The sequence below is a fragment of the Corticium candelabrum genome, chromosome 9, assembly GCF_963422355.1.
Source record: "Corticium candelabrum chromosome 9, ooCorCand1.1, whole genome shotgun sequence".
In the NCBI taxonomy this organism is placed as follows: domain Eukaryota; kingdom Metazoa; phylum Porifera; class Homoscleromorpha; order Homosclerophorida; family Plakinidae; genus Corticium; species Corticium candelabrum.
The window spans coordinates 1289796-1308075 of NC_085093.1; the positions used below are offsets into that span (position 1 = coordinate 1289796).

At 40.9% G+C, this 18280-nt stretch overlaps 3 protein-coding genes across 3 annotated transcripts; 2 read left to right on the forward strand and 1 right to left on the reverse strand.

Moving 5' to 3' along the window:
- Window positions 1–14: 14 nt before the first annotated feature.
- Window positions 15–4224, forward strand: LOC134184127 (uncharacterized). Its single transcript, XM_062651743.1, has 9 exons — window positions 15–47; window positions 104–304; window positions 361–580; window positions 1137–1441; window positions 1530–1676; window positions 1739–2064; window positions 2126–3208; window positions 3272–3551; window positions 3607–4224. Exons 1-9 carry the CDS (start codon window positions 36–38, stop codon window positions 4021–4023), a joined length of 2991 nt encoding a protein of 996 aa, XP_062507727.1. The 5' UTR covers window positions 15–35; the 3' UTR covers window positions 4024–4224.
- A 165-nt stretch (window positions 4225–4389) lies between these two features.
- LOC134184854 (uncharacterized) lies at window positions 4390–12490 on the forward strand. The gene is made up of 9 exons (XM_062652618.1): window positions 4390–4426; window positions 4481–4669; window positions 4733–4952; window positions 8605–8927; window positions 9003–9149; window positions 9208–9533; window positions 9711–10940; window positions 11010–11271; window positions 11865–12490. The coding sequence occupies exons 1-9, from the start codon at window positions 4421–4423 to the stop codon at window positions 12273–12275; spliced, it is 3114 nt and encodes a 1037-aa protein (XP_062508602.1). The 5' UTR covers window positions 4390–4420; the 3' UTR covers window positions 12276–12490.
- Window positions 12491–13004: 514 nt separating this feature from the next.
- LOC134185023 (uncharacterized) lies at window positions 13005–18244 on the reverse strand. Its single transcript, XM_062652805.1, has 7 exons — window positions 17800–18244; window positions 16782–17001; window positions 16186–16514; window positions 15973–16122; window positions 14464–15884; window positions 14128–14389; window positions 13005–13763 (listed from the first exon to the last, which is right to left on the reverse strand). Exons 1-7 carry the CDS (start codon window positions 18112–18114, stop codon window positions 13317–13319), a joined length of 3144 nt encoding a protein of 1047 aa, XP_062508789.1. The 5' UTR covers window positions 18115–18244; the 3' UTR covers window positions 13005–13316.
- Between the last annotated feature and the right edge of the window lie 36 nt (window positions 18245–18280).

Here is an 18280-nt window from a genome sequence, read left to right on the forward strand (position 1 = left end):
TTATGTAACTCTTATCCGGGATAGTGAAATCATTAATGGCTGCAGCGGTACGTTGTCACGAAATCACGAATCTTCACTAGCCTAATGCTCGGTGTTTTTTCAGGGTATTGGTTTCTCTTCTAGTTTTAGAATTGATGATGTGGGTGTGGGGCGTGTCCTCAACATGGACCTAGATGAGCTATTTGGATTGTGTGACGAGTTGGGTATCGAATCTGATGAATTAGTTGCATCTCAGCAGTTGCAAAGCTGTGTACTAGAGCACATGAAAGCGACTCGTGGCAAGGATCAAAACACGTCTCTAGCTGTGAGTGATTTCCGGGTCTATGAGAAGTTTTTTACCTAATTGATACTAATACACAGCCGTTTGCTGAAACTGCGTTTGCTTTTGCGAGAGATGTTGACCGCAAGAGGCGTGAACTTGTCGCTGTGTTAAATGCAGCAGAGGAACTCCTTCAAGAGAAGGAGGGCAATGAGTTGTTTAGGAATATTGGACTGCAGAAATCAAGTTGTTGGATGCAGCGCAAAGATTTTGAATACGCCAGGAAATTGTGCGAAGGCAAACCTGTGCTACTAGTCGCAGGTACACTAGTAGCTAGGTCACTCATGCACTCACTCGTTCAAGCAGACACATGCAGTTAATATAATACACATACATGCCTACCACTGTTACGAAAGTGGCCTTTTGTGACTCTAGTTCTGTATATGAGGACTGCATTGTTTCTGTCAAGAGTTTTTGTTATCTGGCTTAGTTAATGTTAATGGGTGGGTGTATCTCAAAATATGAGCATGTTGGAGCTGACAAAATCGGTGTTCATATAGTAGACTAGTCAACAATTGATATACCACTTTCTCAGAAACGTTTGAATATGTGGAATACATGCCTCATCTGCACTTATAATGAGACAGTTATTCGATATCAGTGTTGTATTTACTGGTGCACATGTATGACAGTTTAGCAATTAGTTTTGTAAACATTGGAAAAAGACTTTTTTTAAATTGTTGGTGAAAGTGACATTGACTAGGACACAACTAAATTCAATTTTATTTTATTATTTATCGTTCATTGTTTTTATGAAATAATGATGAAAGATGGTCAATTGATGTAGAGATTTTGGTACATTCTGTTTGCCTTATAGGTAGCACTTCTGCTGGTAAGAGCACTTTGATCAATGCTCTACTCGGTGAACCTATACTACCAACATCATACAATGCAACAACATCTGTGTTGTGTGAAGTCAAATATTCAGATAAACCAGAATTGAAATATGCAGATCTTCACTTGCGTAAACATGGTAAAATAGAGAAGAAGCGAATGGGTCTTGGATCTGCAGATGATCAATCACAATTTGCAAGCTACATGCAGCAAATCAAGCACACAGTGGGAGCTGGGAGTATGTCTTGTAAGCTTATTGAGATATTTTGGCCACTTAGCTTTTTGAAGGTACGTACAACTAAAATAAGACGTAATTACAGTTGAGTTAAAGTTGCATGTTCAATATTAATTTTTTGCATTTTGTTGTTTTGATTAGGATTTCACTCTGGTTGACAGTCCTGGTGTTACAGAAAAGGAAGGAGAATCAGTTGTTCGTCATATGACAGAACAATACCAGCGTAATTGTGCATGTGGATGTATTTATGTTCTGGATTCTACTCGTTCTGCACAAGAAGCTGGACAGGTGACTTCATAAGGAATTCTGAATGTTGCATGTTTATGACAGACTAGGGTTGCTACTGTTAGGTTGGAGGTCTCCTAAGAGCGATTTCAGACTCCATAAACTCACAACCACCACCACTGTCTGCTCTATTTGTACTGAACAAGTGGGATCTATTGGAACAACAGCAAACTGATGAAGAACAGAAAGAGTTCAAAGGGTTGATTGCCAAACATATCGCTGACTGTTGGCCGGGCTTTCAACATAGCAAGCAACTGGTAACTATGAATGCACGACTTGCTCTTCAAGCTCAAGAACTTGGACAAACAACAAAAGATATGGATGTGCTTTGCAAGCGTATCGCTGACATGCTGCCAGTCACTTTTGACAGCTTGTTATACAAATCACTGAGGTAAAATGTGGATATTAGTAACTGTTTAGATTAACAATAATATTCAATTATTGTACTATAGGCAACTAATGCTTCTAATGTACACAATATCAGACATGTTGGATGCTACAATTCGTTGTCTCCATTTACCTGTTGAGGAAAGAAGAGAGAAACAAAGAAAAGATTGGCAAGAACTAAATGAACTTAGGAAGAGTGTTGAACACGGCAAGTTGGCATCAGTAAGGGACAAGGTGATTAACAAATTAGAAGAATTGGTTCTTGTCATAGGACCATACTTGGAATCAGATGAAAGCTTGCAAACCGTGGAAGAAGCCAAGAAATCTCGACTAGAATATTGGCCATCGGATATCAAGGGTGCAATTAAGGAAGCCACTATTGTGGCTATTTGTGAACATCCTCATTATAAAACAGTCTGTTTGTGGATTCAGAAAGAGCTTTTACACAAAGTGGAAGACCTTTGTGAAGAACTTAGTTTCTATCCTCATACAGGCTCTTATTCAAGAACGTCGCAAGTTACTCACCTTATTGATGTTGATACAATAGCAGCACAAGCCAATTTGACTCTTCCTGCTGTCTATGTGATAACTGCACTTTCTGCTATCGGTGCAATGATGGTTGCTCGTATTTCTGGTAACTCTTCTGGCTTGGATGCTATGACAAGCATTTCTGACACAGTAAAAAACTGGAAATGTAGCACAGCTGTAGTTAATGGCTACAGAAAGCTTGTTGCACGTCTTAAGAAGGATGATTACAAGGAACTAAAGGAAGTGTTGGAGGCAATGTTGGTTGCAACTGTTCCAACCGTGAAACTGCTGCTACAAGATATTCCTAATCATATTGATGCTCAAGAGCAGTTTATGACTGTTCGACTGAAACAGCAAGTGGGAGACTTGGGAAAGTTTGAACAGATGCTATGCACCTGTTTGCCGGTTACAATGTTGTTATCTCACTTTGCATTGGAGCTGTTTTATGGTCACAGTGTTCAAAGTAATTTGTTTGAGTGTGAAGAAAACTTGGTAGGTGAATATCACTTCGGATTGGCATATACAAATAAGAACTCAGCATTGGGTAAAGTTGTTATTGTAATCAATGAGGAAACGATTAAACAAAAATCAAGTGATATCTGGTGGGTTTGTCAGTTTAGGTGAGTCATATGGCATGGTGAATTTTGTGCTACTGCATGCTTCAACTGTTGTTGCCTTTTTAGAATGCAGAATCAGAGCAAGCTGCGCCATGTAAATATTGCCCAATTCTTCTCTGTAGTCTGTCTTCAGTCAGACCCATTGCGGTTAGGGCTTGTTGCAGAGGATTGTGGAAGCAAATCTCTGTATGATGCATTTATTGGCAATTCAGCCTGCAACAAGAATGGAAAGTCTATCAGTCTACAACAGACAGCTGATGTCATTAAGCAACTACTTGAGGGACTAAAACATCTACATGACTCTGCACATGTGATGCATGGGCGATTGCAGCTCAAATCTATATGGGTATGTTAGTGACACTTGTAGCGATCGTTTTACTTATAGAGTGTTTGTATGTTAGTTAGTGAACGATCTTGTCAAGATTGATGGTTTTGGAAGGCCGTGGACCATATGTGACATTGATGAAATGAAATGCGATCAACTTGTATACTTAGCACCAGAGGTTAAGGAATTGAGGACTTTTGACATGTCAGTCGACATGTACAGTGCAGGAGTTATTCTTTGGGAGATTTGGAGTGGCCAAAGTGCGAACACAATTGCTAAGGCATGCATCAGCGAGAAAACATTTAGTGCCAAGCTATTAGAGTTTTCACGGCAACAAGAAAAAACAGAGAGTTTAGTATGGAAAGCTAATAAGTTGCGCATGTTGTTGGCAGATCTGACCGAAATGTGTTGCTCTGCCAAGTCAACTGAAAGGCCAGTCGCCGCTAAAGCATTATCTCTTGTGAACTCTTGCTTGAACTCATGTTCAAAGTGAGTGTGTGTTTGGAAGTGCAGGTACTATACAGTGCACCTACCATTTATCAATATGTGTACATATGCTGTGTAGTGACGTCACATTTGTATTTTTTAATGTTTTAGGATCATATTTTGAAGTCTGCATGTGTTGACGTCTGCGTTATGCTTACACAATAAGAGAACTAAAAATTTAGGTGATTCTATAGACTGCTATGCATACAGTGTACAAGCGTTTTACACGTGTATACGGGGACTGGGCACGTGGAGTCTGGTGTGCGAGGCTTCGGAATGCCTACGCTGTACGCGTATTCGGTGTAGTCTCGCGTAGCCAAACTCCTCCCCTTTTTGGTAGATATAAAAAAGGGAAGGAGTTTGGCTACGCAAGACTACTGTACAGGCAGGTCTACTCATCTGCTATGGCAGTAAGAAACTCTAATGGTAGGCTAGATTAGCATGCAAATTTTGTATTTGTGCAGGCTGCAACGAAGCTTCCCTCAATTGAGGAAGTTCTAGAAATGGAGCTTAGCGAGCTGTTTAATCTTTGTGAGGACTTGCAATTGGATATTGAGGGGATTGACGATTTAGTCGCTGAGGAGCAATTTCAGAGCGCTATACTTGAATACATAAAGAAAATTGCAACAGGCCGTTCAACAACAAGTTGTTTGGTATGCATGAACGTTTTTCAATCCTAGATTTTAGTTGTCCAGCGCCGTCATTTGTGTTTCTAGCCTTTTGGAGAGGCTGCCGAAAAATTTTCTCATACGGTGGAATGCAAACGTGGTCAATTGCTTCGTGCACTCGACGGCGTAGAGCAATTTGTGCTCAAGAAGGAAGTGAAGCAATGGCTGAAGAAGCTGGATATTTCTAAACTGCCATGTTGGATGAAGAGGGATGCATTTACTAAGACCAGACAGAAACTGGAAGGGAAACCAGTACTGCTCGTAGCAGGTAATTTTTGCGTTTTGTTGGAAACGTTTATTTTTATTGATATCTAAACGCTCCTACCCAGGGGCGTGGAAGCAAATGTGTAGTCGGAAAAAAACTAGCGTACGCTAACCAGATTTTGTTTTAACACTGAAAACGTGCCAAATGACCTTACTCGCCCCTCACTGGCATCTATGACTCTGCAAACAGAAACCTCTGAGTATCAAGCAACTTGATGACATCAAATATTTGGTACACAGCACAAATTAATTAACCTACGAGCGTAAAAGAAGGATACCACACTAGGTGGTGGACTGCTTCGTGAGAAGCTCACTCTAAACGGGCTGAATTGACTTCCGGTCTGTCTGTCGGTATGTCGCTATGTACCTACCTATGTTTGTTTGTTTGTAAGAGTGTGCACGCTCGGGGAGTTTGTCGAGCCAATCAGCAATCGTTTTGGGACGCGAAATGTAGGTGAGGTAATACTAACTTGTCAGCGTGAATCACTCTCGGGAATTTGTTGAGCTAATCAGCAGTCATTTGGGAGACCAACAATGGGTGACGTAACAATCCCGCGCATTATTTATGACAGAAAAGCCGAGATGTGGTAAACCTCCATTTTACGGTCAAACTGTTGTCAAACCGAGAAGCGCAGAGTAAAGTTCAGGTAATAGTTGTATGCGTTTGTTACTTTTTACAAAAGAATCGCAAAACAAACGAATTCATCGTTCTTCAAGAAGCCAAGTTAGGGTCCCATGGGATCATGCATCTAGCTAGGCACCGTTGCATGCGCACAACCAACATGTCATTCGCGATCTTCAAGAGAGCAATATGTTCTAGGTAGGATGGATGATGAACGATCGACGTTGTCTTGCAAGAAAAGATTCGTAGGAAACGTTGACACTGCTTTCTTCTGAATCTGGTCGCTAGATGTACATGCATGTTGCTTCACAGTATTTTCTATGCAGCTAGGAGACGTACATCGATCTCTAGCTACAGCGAAATAGCGGAACAAAAGATGGTGACGGTTCAATAAAAGTATGATAATGATCTTATAGTCCATCTCAATAGTTAAATAATTTATTAACTTCCAGTGATGCAAGAGCGCTATACAAGCAGAATTGAGACATAACGTAAATAATAAGTCCGCTCCGTGCAAGAGTTGCGTAGCTGTGTAAATTCGAAGTAATGTGGGACATTGATGGTATTTAGTTAATTATCTTTAATCACATTGATAAACCCGTGTGTTTTCAAAGAACTACCGTTTACATTCTAGCAACAATTAAGCTAATGATTAATTAATGATAATGACAATAAATAAACAAATTTAATAAATATACACTGATATTTACAATAAATACACACACACACACACACACACACACACACACACACACACACACACACACACACACACACACACACACACACACACAACGTCACTTCTGTCACTTGTGCTGAATTCTAAGTGGAAGTGTGGGACATTGATGATATTTAGTTAATTATCTTTAATCACATCGACACATCCTTGTGTTTTCAAAGAATTATACATTCTAGCAACAAGCTAATGAATAAATAATGATAATGACAATAAATAGACAAAAATTAATAAAATGTACATTAATATTTACAATAAATACACTCGTGCCACACACACACATACACACACACACACACACACACACACACACACACACACACACACACACACACACACACACACACACACACACACACACACATGCACATATATGCAAATATATACTCTCGTAGCTCTGAAGCAACGGTGTAAACACAGCTTCATTTACTAGTTAGCTATGAGCGTAAAAGAAGGAGACCACATTAAGTGGTGGACTGCTTCGCGAGAAGCTTACTCTAAATGGACTGAATTGACTTCCGGTCTGTCGGTATGCCGCTATGTTTGTTTGTTTGTACCTATGTTTGTTTGTAAGCGTGTGTGACGCTCGGGGAGTTTGTCGAGCCAATCAGCAGTCGTTTTGGGACACGAAACGTAGGTGACGCAACAATAGCATCTGGCGTGCATCACTCTCGGGAATTTGTTGAGCCAATTAGCAGTCATTTGGGACACCAACAAATGGGTGCCGTAACAATCCCGCGCATTATGACAGAAAAGCTGAGATGTCATATCCATAGTAAAAACGTTAAACCGTCGTCAAACTGAGAAGCGCAGAGTAAAGTTCAGGCTAGAGTTGTACGCGTCTATTAATTTTTACAGAAGAATCGCAAACAAACGAATTCATCGTTCTTCAAGAAGCCAAGCGAAGGTCCCATGGGACCATGCATGTGTACCGTTGCACACGACCAACATGTCATCTGTGATCTTCAAGAGAGCAATATGTTTTAGCTGTAAGTAGGTCTGATGATGAACGATCGGCGGCGTCTTGCAAGAAAGATTCGTAGAAAACGCTAACGCTGATTTCTTCTGGATCCGGTCACTAGATGTCGCTTCACAGTATTTCTAGGAGACGTACGAGATCAATCTTTATCTATCTAGCTACGATGAATTATCATCAGAACGAAAGATGCTAGCAACGTACAGCTCAGCGAAAGCATGATAATCTCATCCACCTCAGTAGTTAACTGCAAGTGATGCAAGATCGAGCGCTACAGAAAGAAATAACATGGATAACAAGCCCGCTTCGTTCAAGAATATATTTAAAGGTGTAAGTAGGACTGATCACGAACGATGGACGTCGTCTTGCAAGAAAGATTCGTAGGAAACGTTGCGCTGCATACTTTCTTCTGGTTCTGGTCGCTACACATACATGTCGCTTCACAGTATTTCCCGTGCACGTACATCGATCTCTAGCTTCGACGAACTAATTTTAACGGAACGAAAGATGATAGCAACGGCTAGCGAAAGCATGATAATCGTGTCCATCTCAAGTGATACAAGCAAGAGTGCTACATGCAGAATTGAGAAATAACGTGGATAACAAGCCAGCTCCGTGCAAGAGACGCAGCCGTCACGCATGTGCATGTACTGAATTCAAAGTGTAGTGTGGGACATGATGATATTTAGTTAATTATCTTTAATCACATTGACGCATCCCTGGGTGTTTAAAAGAGTTATACATTCTAGCAACAAGATAATGAATAAATAATGATAAGGACAATAAATAGACAAAATTAATAAAATTTACGTTAATATTCACAATAAATACACACACGCGCGCGCGCTCGTAGCTCTGAAACGACGGTGTAAACACAGCTTCATTTACTAGTTATAACATATTTGCTATGTAATCACTTACCCTAAACCGGAAGTATACGCTAATGGGAGACTGGTAAAAGTCAATTTTTTACGGACATGTCCGTGTGGCCAATGCCCTTCCAACACCCCTGATACGTGGTTCTCGTGTATTTGAATAAATGAGTGTGGGCATACATGCACAAGACTGCAGTAAAACTGTCTGCTAAAAGTTAGTTTTGTCTTCTAATAAATTCATTTAGCAATTACACGATTTGATTTTATAATTTGCACGTGCATCAAGACAACTTGCCTTTGAAAAGTGTGGCTTCATAGATGCAAATTGGTCACATTTGCAACATCAGGAATGCCTGCATGTGTGTGTCTGAAGCACTGCAACACGTTCTCATAGAGTTGCAGTGCGTAATAATTATTGTAGTTCTAACTATTCTTTACTGATTACAGGAGCCACTTCTTCAGGAAAAACAACATTGATTAATGCTCTACTTGGTGAACCAGTTTTACCTTCATCACATAATGCTGCAACATCAGTTCTTTGTGAAATCAAATACTCTGGCAGTCCCAAGGCAAAGTATGCTATCATACACTTTGAGAAAAAAGAGAAACGGCAAACAGAAAGAATTCATCTTACTGACTCTTTGGGGATGACACAGTTAACTGCATATCTGAATGGGAACAGAGTGAAAGCAAATGAAATTGTGCCATGCCAAGATGATGACTGGAAATGTGCTCGTGTTGAGGTGTTTTGGCCTCTCAAGTTTCTTAAGGTAAGTTAGCTAGGCATCACGTAGTAGCTTATGATGCTCTGGGTTTATGAACATGTAGCTGCTGTTCTTAAATAGGACTTTACATTGGTTGACAGCCCTGGTGTAACTGAAGAAGAAGGGGAATCTATAACTCGCTGTATAACAGAACAATTTCAGCGTGACTTTGCGTGTGGTTACATCTACGTATTGGATGCTACTCAAGCTGCAGAAGAAGCTTCACAAGTACTTTGAAGTTGGAGCTGTAATTGCTGGCTGTTTGTACGTATAGCTTTGTGAGTAGGTTGGCGGTCTGTTAAAGACTGTAATGGAAGCAACACAATCTCCACCATTGGCTGGTGCTGCTCTGTTTGTTGTAAATAAGTGGGACATGCTTATACAGCAACAAAATGAAGAAGAGCAGCAAGAGTACTTAGCAAGGGTTGCCTATAACATTAATCGACGTTGGCCGGGATTCAGCAGAGAAAAGCAACTTCTGACAATGAATGCCAAGTTGGCAGCCCAAGCTCAGGAACTAGGAGCCCCAACAAACGACATGAAGAATCTTTGTCGTCGTATTACGGACTTGCTTCCTATTGGAATGGACAACATGTTGCTCAAGTCTGTCAGGTATGTTTGCTGTGTGTGTGTGTGTGTGTGTGTGTGTGTGTGTGTGTGTGTGTGTGTGTGTGTGTGTGTGCATGTGTGTGTGTGTGTGTGTGTGCATGTGTGTGTGCATGCGTGCGTGTGCATGCGTGTGTGCAGGAATACTCTACTCTAGCATAGTAACATTGCTCATATCCTTAGACAACCAGTTGAGCTTATGGATGTTACGGAAATTGCATTGGATACTACAGTACGAGAGCTCTGTTTGCCCGAAGAAGACAGGATGATGAAATATACTGAAGACTGGAAAAAACTTGAGGCTTTCCGACAATCAATGGAGTGTGGCAACTTGGCAAAGGCAGCTTATCTACTCGATGCAAAGATGCAGGAGTTAGCACACATCTTTCGTGAGTATTTGAAGTCAAAGGAGAGTTTGAAGTGTTTATCTGAACTAAGGAGTTCAGTTGAAGACTTCTCTCACTCAAATGTGGGAAACTTAGTGAAAAAGGCAGTCATACAAACAATAACAGAGCATCCAAAGTACAAGTCTGCATGTACATGGGCAAATTTGAAAATTACTCCAATAGTAGATGATTCATATAGAGATTTTTTGTTGTTACCAGGAGCTGAATTTTATTCTAGAAACTTGGGCTTGGATGATCTGATAGAACTGGAAGCAATTGGATTTTCATCTGGTTCTGTTGACAGTGAGACAGCAGAAGCAGTTGGGTACGTGCTTGGTGCACTGTTGCCAATCAACTGGCCGTTTTGGTTAATAGCTGCAATTACTGGCCCAATTGGTCTTGCTATTGCAGCTGCCTCTACTAAAAGCAGCGATAGTTCTGACGATGATGGTTTAGTGAAAGTATGTGGTGGATTTAGTCCTGCTTTACCAGCTTTGGCAGTATCATTTGCAGGAGGACAAATTGCTGGTAAAATTGCTAGATCGTTGTCGAATGCTAGGCAGAGACGACAAAGCAGGAAAGCTATAACTAAGAGTTATCAACAACTCGTCAACAAGTTGTGTGATAGTGATGGCAAATTTTTGCAACAGTTGATTAGGAGACTCTTGCAGAATGCCGTCGATTCGGTAAAGAAGATGGGGGAAGACATTCCAGAGCAGCTGCAAGACCTGGAAAGGCAGCTGCGAGCACGGGTGCGACAGCAAGCAAGTGACCTAGTTTCCTATACTCATGTACTGCAAAGCTGTCGAACTCTTAAGAAAAACCTGTTAGCATTCATTTTAGAATTGACTGCAAGTAGTGAAGTAGGCGACGCTGATCAGATCAAAGGAAAGGCTCCGTTTAGACTTGGCAGACTTGGACCATTGTTTAAGATAGAAGAGAAAGAGAAGTTAATGACTTTGGAAGTAATTGATAGTGACATAGTTGAGACAAAATCTGATGACATAATGAGTGTAAAGCAATGCAGGTCTGCTGGACATTTTAATTTATTTACTATTATGGTTTAGTAATTAACGGTGACAATTGTTTTGTTCAGGCGTTTGCGGCACAAGAACATAGTGTCTGTGTATGGTCTTGTGCACTTGTGTGATGAGCCTCTTCAACTGGGTTTGCTGTATGAATGGTGTGAAGGAGGCACTATTGCTGATGAGTTTATTGGTGATGATAATTATGGTTTGGCAAATAATTCATCACTGTTTGAACGGGCACAGTTGGTAGTCTTGCAGATGTTTAGCGGTTTGAATTATCTTCATACTTCTGCTATTGTACATGGACATCTGAGACCAGAAGCCATTTGGGTAAGTTAAATCAACCATAATTGTGTTAACTGATGTCCATGTGCCATTGCATGCTATTCGTTATCATGTCTCTGTGTCTGTTTGTTAGTTATACATGGCATGCTTGCTTTCAGGTCTTTGTGTGTAGAAAGCTGCATTGTTTTGATGTAATTAATATTTAGCACCCATCACAGTTGGCTGTCATTTGAATTGCTACAGCTGTGGCTTTCTTTTTGATGTCTGAAGTTATGTTTCGGCCAATTCTGAGCTGCCCCTTAATATATGTAGTATATATGAAGTTAAGTCTATTATGTAATCTACAGTCAAGATCTGTGGACCCTTATTTATCATTTCATCATTTGACAACATATTAGACAGGGCAACTACCAGACAGTGGTAGCATGGTACTATATGAATCAGATACTGTGGCTCATTTGGATTAGCACAGATTGAGATTAATTAATGAGGTTCAGATTAGCAAGGGTGTACTGTGCCAGTCAAATCTGTTTGTTGACACAATCACACTATTGTGCAATGATGGTGGTATTGTATACTCTTCCAAACGTGAAGTAGTTAATGCATCAGAGTTTATAATATCATGTGATTTTCTATAGATAACCAGAACTGGTACTATCAAAATTGGAGAGGTTGGCTTTTGTAAACTGAGTTCTGAGTCAGTCTCACTGTCCACTACAGATGTCGTGTATTTGGCACCAGAAGTTATTCTTGTAAGGCCGTATGGTTTTCCTGCCGACATCTTTAGCATGGGAGTGATTTTGATGGAGATTTGGAACGGCAAGAGAGCTGTTGCAGCACCTGCTATGAAGACAACTGATACTCCTTTCTTACAGATTTCGGAACCAAAATATGTTCCTTCAGGTGTGAGTGATGATTCAACCACAACCATAGAAAAATTCACATCTAGATGGAAATGTGTTGTCTGTCAATGCATATCTGATGATGCAAAATGCAGGCCAAGTGCAGAAGAATGTTTGCGGTCAGCATCAAATTTACTTGATATCTGAATGATTTTTGACTTTAATATGCTATAACTGTTGATGATGTTGTTGAAAACTTATGATGTTTCATCATTTTTTTATTTGCAGAATAAGTTCAAAGTTTGTAACATTATATTAATAATGAGGCACACTCTGCCTTTGTGCATGGAGAATGCTTTTATAATTATACTAGTATACATGGCCCGTCCTTCGTACGGGCAAGATACTGTAGTGTAAAGATTGTGGACACGTCACGTGCAATGTTTGTTGCGAGGTCCCGGATGTACTGAATGAATTCGAATCTTGCTCTTTGCGCTTTTTTCGATAGAAATCGACACACTCCCCGTGTAGCGCTTGCTGCAGAAAACGTGTAGGTTGCATTCGGTGCAAATGCAATCAGAATTTGGAGAGAAACGAAAGCGCTAGAAGAGTAAGTTTCGTCGGCAAGAGATATTCGATTGCTCGAAGCTTTGCGAAGGACGACGATTTATACAGTCTACACAGGACTGGTGTGGGCGTGTGTTCGAATGAACTGGAATGTGTAGCGTTTGCGTCATCGAGAAATTTTACGCGGGGGTCGATCCCTCGAGAGGGGACCCGGTGCATAATTTTTTAAATTATTTTACGCAAACCTTCCCCCATGCGTGCCAATTTCGGTTGCGAACGGACAGAAGACGTGGCCGCCAAACGCGAACACACACACACACACACACACACACACACACACACACACACAATTTGAGCTTTATATAGTAGATGATAGATTGAAGATCCAAGTTACATGAGGTTATCTTTTAAACTGCCTTTTGGCAATATGATATTTCATAAGTGCTGGTGCTCTACATTTGGAGCACTAATTTCAAGGAAGAGAACCAAACGCATTGTTGAAGCAACAGATTTCTATTGTAAGAATGTAGAATGACACAGAGTATAGTGCTTTCTTTGTGCATTCTACTGTCTACATGCAAAAACATCCAAGCAAGAGACGTATAAATGTTTGAGTAGGTACCACACAGGCACCAGACCACAGATCCTTGTCTACTGCTGCAGCTAATGTCACTAACAAATTTATGGAAAACTCAATTCATTAATACGTTGTAGTGCCTTTCTGGCATCTGGCCGTTGTCTTACTGAAGAGTTCCAACACTCGCTACATATTGCTAGCCACTTGCAATCAACAGTATCATCTGAAGAAGACATGCTTATGCTTTCCTCATCATTCTCACCTCCATGAGGTTCGCTATCATCTCCTTTATCCGGTCGAAGTTCCTGACTGCGTATTGAATCAATGAATGTCTGATCAGTAACAGACAAGTTATAGTTCTCATAAGCAGGTCGTCCTGTCCACACTTCCCACAAGACAATTCCAATACTGTACATGTCAGAAGAATAATCAAGAGGCTGCTCCTCAAGGAATTCTGGAGACATGTACGCAACATCTCTACATATTGATGCAACAGGTCCGAGTCTGGCAAGACCTAAGTCAGCAATCTTTACAATGCCTCGTTCAGCAACCTAAAATGTCACAGACATTTGAAAAGAGGTATGTGTAGAAACAGAAGTTTGAAGTGGTTCATCTGTGCATACAGTAAAGTTTTATTAAGATCTTATAAGATTTCATTCAACGGGACATAGCTAAACAAGAAAGCCTTACAGAATGCTTGACAATGCTATTTGTTAACAACAATAGAGTATGCATGCTATAAGTTTCTACCTTACCTAGTAGATCGTCAATAATCAAAGGTTGTGTGCACACGTACTTTACCAAACATGCTTGTCACAGTGACATTACTTAATTGTTTGTGATAATTATGATCATTAAACTCTAAATTTTTATCAGCTTGTTTCAATTGTAAGCTAAAGAAATTGAGAAACATACCACAATGGTCTCTGAGCTGAGTCGTCCATGTCGAACTTGTTTCTTATGAAGAGCAACGAGCCCACTGAGGATGTGTACAGCAATAGTCTTAGCCCTACAGAAACCTTCTGAATGCATAGATGATGCTCTGCCTGGACTGAAGATCTCATCAGCTAACGTCTTGCCATCAAAGTACTCAAACAACAGCCCCAAATGTATAGGTACCTTCTGCAGCAGAATGGAACCATAAAAGGAAATCAGGTGGGGATTTCCCTTGAAACGTCTAGTGAAGGTAACAGCAATGGTGGATATGAGCCATTATATAAATGGATGTGTACAAGAGCACCGGGTACTTACTTGAATCTCTGAATTTCTTTCAGCAAACTATCAGCGTTTTCTTCTGCTAGAGACTCATCCCACACCTTCAAAGCTACGGCTCCTTGTCCTTTCAAAATTTTCTTTACAACTTGGCCTTTTAATTCATTTGCCAATTTGTCATCTTTCCAGTCTTCCAAATCATCAACTGTGTGGTCATGTGCCCTTAAACTAAGTACAAAATTGGCAACATGACCTCTCAAGTCACGAACCTCCTCCAGTGCTCTCTCGTAGCTAGGAAGGTCCTCTGCCTCCTGTTTTACTCGAGCTTCCAGTTCTCGTTCCAAATCATCAATCAGTTCTGGAATCTCTGTCAGAGCTAGCTTTGCTGGTTCAAGAGTAGTTCTTAACAAACAAGTCACAATATCACGAAGAACACGACTGCTCTTGCTACAGCAGTGTTCAACCATTTCCCTATACCCTTTGTCTACTGCTTTCTTAAATTTAATGTGACGAATGAGCTGAATAACAGCATATATGGGAGCCCCAACAACTCCAACTGCCAGAGCAACAGGTGCTCCTAGTAAAGCAGTAGGAACAGCCCATGCAATTGTGGATGCATCAAACATACTAGATCTGGAAGAGGTGTTTGCCCTGCTCTTCCTTGGACCCTTTGGTGATGTTCTTGCAATCCTGTTTGATGAGATCTTTACCTTAAAGTCATGAATGTCTCTTAAAACCTGTAGCATTTGTGACATAGCATTTTGGTTGAGCCAGTTTGAAAACTCTCCGTATCCTTTGTATGTACGAATAGTTTCACAAAATCTCTCTGCCACCAGGTACTCGGCATTTTTGTCTTTCAAACTTCGCAATTCATCTTCTTTCAATTCAGACTTCTTCCATTTTACAGCAAACCTATTAGCCTCCTCGGACCGTAAGTATGTTGTCAGTTGCATTACAAGATGGTCTATGCCTGCCGTGACCATCTTCTGTAGGCCTGATATCTCACCAGTCTCTCTCGACTGCTTGAACTCTTGCAGCTGCTTCCATTCCTCATCATGTTTTCGCATTCTTTCATCAGTCGGAAGCCGTAGACCTCTGATAGTACCTTCAATGCTATCTTCAATTTGATCTAGCAAGTTCATCAGCCGATTGCAACCTTTCAGCAATAAGCTATTTACTCCTTCAGGAATGATTGACTGAATGCCTTTGCACAAATTTTTCATGTCATCTGTGCTAGTGCCCAACGCTTGTGTTTTGGCAGCCATCTGTGCATCCATCTCAACTAGCTGACTGAGCTTCAGTCCATCCCACTGGGTAGAGATACGTTGAAACACTTGTTCCTTGTAATTCTTTTTCACTTGCCTGTCAAGAATATCCCACTTGTTGATTACAAACAGAGCAGCACCAGGGGATGGTGGACACTTTGTGGCTTTGAACAAAGCTGTTAAAAGACCTCCAACCTAAATGAGGGCAATATACACATTCACAGAGTTGATTAGAACAGGCAGAAGACAGCTCCTATGGATTGAATGGACATGTGCTACGTACCTGACCAGCTTCTTCTACTGCTCTTGTTGCATCCAGCACATATATAAATCCACATGCCACATCTCGTTGGAACTGTTCTGTGATCTTTCGTGCAGTGCTGTTTTCATCATCATCCTCCGTTACACCCGGGCTATCAACCAACGTGAAGTGCTACCAACACACAACACTTTCCTACAAAAGGCTACAACATCTACTACAGTAGTGATGATATACCTGCAGAAATCTGAGAGGCCAGAAGATTTCTACCTTCCAGCATTCTGGTTGATTGCTTTTGCCTTTCAAGTAGCTTAGAAAATCACGAGACTTCGACTTCTTGTCAATGTAAGCACAAAATTGTTTCCGGTGTGATTCATCAGTCAGATCTAATTGTACTTGTTCCTTGCAACCATCAGTAATAAGATGCATGATAGCATATTTCTTTTGGGAATCAGGTGAATACTTGATTTCACACAGCACTGATGTAGATGCATTATGTGACGTAGGAAGAATTGATTCGCCCAATAAAGCGTTCAGCAGTGTGCTTTTGCCAGACGATGTGCTCCCTAATATTGCAAATCACACACATGTAGTATAACAACCCATCTCTCACTCTTATTGTATATTAGACATCATATTTCCTGTCTCAAATAGATGGACAGTAGTAATTATTCACTCCTCTACTTACTAGTTTGCATATTAACAACCATTAATCTAATCTGCCTGAGAAGAAAATGGGCTGCTAAAAGATTACATATTTGACCAACAGAGAGACACACAAACAGGCAGTCACACACGTAAACAAGAGAAAAGAGCAATGTAGGATGTCTTACCTGCCACAAGCAAAGTTGGATTCCCCTTTGTGCAAGACTCCTTCACTTCTAAAAAATCTTCGTCCACCATCCACTCTCTTAATAATGGTATGTTTAACTTCTCCAACCAAGGTCTCACAAACTCAACATCAAGTAAACACTGAACTCGGTTACAAAGCTCAATAAATTGTATTTTCTTGCCAGCAAATTGTTGAAATGGCAGAGCAGCTACAGCCAACGGCTACATCAAAAAGACGATTAGAAAAGACTTGTCGGCACTGTAACTATTTTCTGAGGTTTGTAAGTAAGTAAAGACACAGTCTACTAGTGCATACATCATCAACACCTTTTACATCTACAGACACGTTGATCGTTTCAAGTTCAAATTTGCAATCACAGTAAATTTGGCAGCCTAAGAGAGACTTTGTGTACAAACATTTGTACCCTACATTAGAGCATGCAGTACTCCATGCAAACATGACTTCTGCAACGTCTCCCATGACCCCTACAACTGGTAGCTTTCTATTGGACCTACATCAATCTAGTAAACCAGTAACTACGCCTGGTTCACAATATGATGCTGACGCTCAGCTGAAAGTTGAACTCAAAGAGATCTACCGTCTTGACAAAGATGGCATCCTTTGATGTTGAAGCTGACGCTGATGATGGAGTAGGATTCATTTCTATTTCAGCGTCAGCGTGTTATTGTATTAGCCATCGCTTTCAGTCTCGCGTGGTCAGACTTCCCGAAAGTACAATATGAGGGCGGGGTAGAGGCTTACGTTTCACGCTGGCTAGAGACCCAAATGTACACACGTTCTCTACTAGTAGTATTCCGTTACTGGCAGGTACGTCAACCATAGTACCTCATCACCCAGCATACAGTCTAGATTAATTAAATCGCCTGCAGCAATACATGTACAGCAGCACTTCATATTTTTTACTGTAACATTACACGCTTACTCAAGTACACAAGTACAACACTATCCCTGATAACGTATACTGTAGCAAAGATAGAAAATATCTATACATATCTGACCGCTGTCGTTGGCTTTAGGCTTGTCCTGCACACTTTCTTGATGTAGTCAAGCAGAATGTCCCGGTACTGTCTGTCTTTCTGAAATCCTGCGCACTGTTTCTCTAAGTTAAGCTTCTTGCACAACTCCACCAGCTTGACGAGCTTCATCTTCATCACCTCCTCCACAGAAGGCAAGTCCATCACATTGCTGGTTTCCTTCGCTGCGTAGCTTAGCCAAGACGGCGTCGTCTCGGTACGAGGGCGGAGGTGATATGAGGCAGACGGTTTACCTCCAGGCGAGTTAAAACGTGCAAAAGAGAAGTGGCGTTGCGCCATTTGTCAAGACACATACGGGACCTGTCGCGACAGCTGCTTCATACTTCACTCGTCACTGCCGCAACAAATGTCCAGTCTGTCTCTTCCTACTGCAAAACTTTATCAGACTTATTTCCATCTGACCGGATAGCATCATGTTCAAAGACATTAGGTAATTAATTCAACA

Bases quoted from the DNA above. Each gene is read 5' to 3' on its own strand.
- LOC134185023 (XM_062652805.1), bottom strand. From the start codon at position 18,114: ATGGCGCAACGCCACTTCTCTTTTGCACGTTTTAACTCGCCTGGAGGT. The intron at 17,002-17,799 runs GTCAGATATGTA...TTTTTGATGTAG, and splicing joins GCCTAAAGCCAACGACAGCG to CCGTTGGCTGTAGCTGCTCT. The intron at 13,764-14,127 runs GTATGTTTCTCA...GTGACATTTTAG, and splicing joins TCAGCTCAGAGACCATTGTG to GTTGCTGAACGAGGCATTGT.
- LOC134184854 (XM_062652618.1), top strand. The intron at 8,928-9,002 runs GTAAGTTAGCTA...GTTCTTAAATAG, and splicing joins GGCCTCTCAAGTTTCTTAAG to GACTTTACATTGGTTGACAG. The intron at 10,941-11,009 runs GTCTGCTGGACA...TGTTTTGTTCAG, and splicing joins ATGAGTGTAAAGCAATGCAG to GCGTTTGCGGCACAAGAACA.
- LOC134184127 (XM_062651743.1), top strand. The intron at 2,065-2,125 runs GTAAAATGTGGA...ATTGTACTATAG, and splicing joins TTGTTATACAAATCACTGAG to GCAACTAATGCTTCTAATGT. The intron at 3,209-3,271 runs GTGAGTCATATG...TTGCCTTTTTAG, and splicing joins TGGTGGGTTTGTCAGTTTAG to AATGCAGAATCAGAGCAAGC.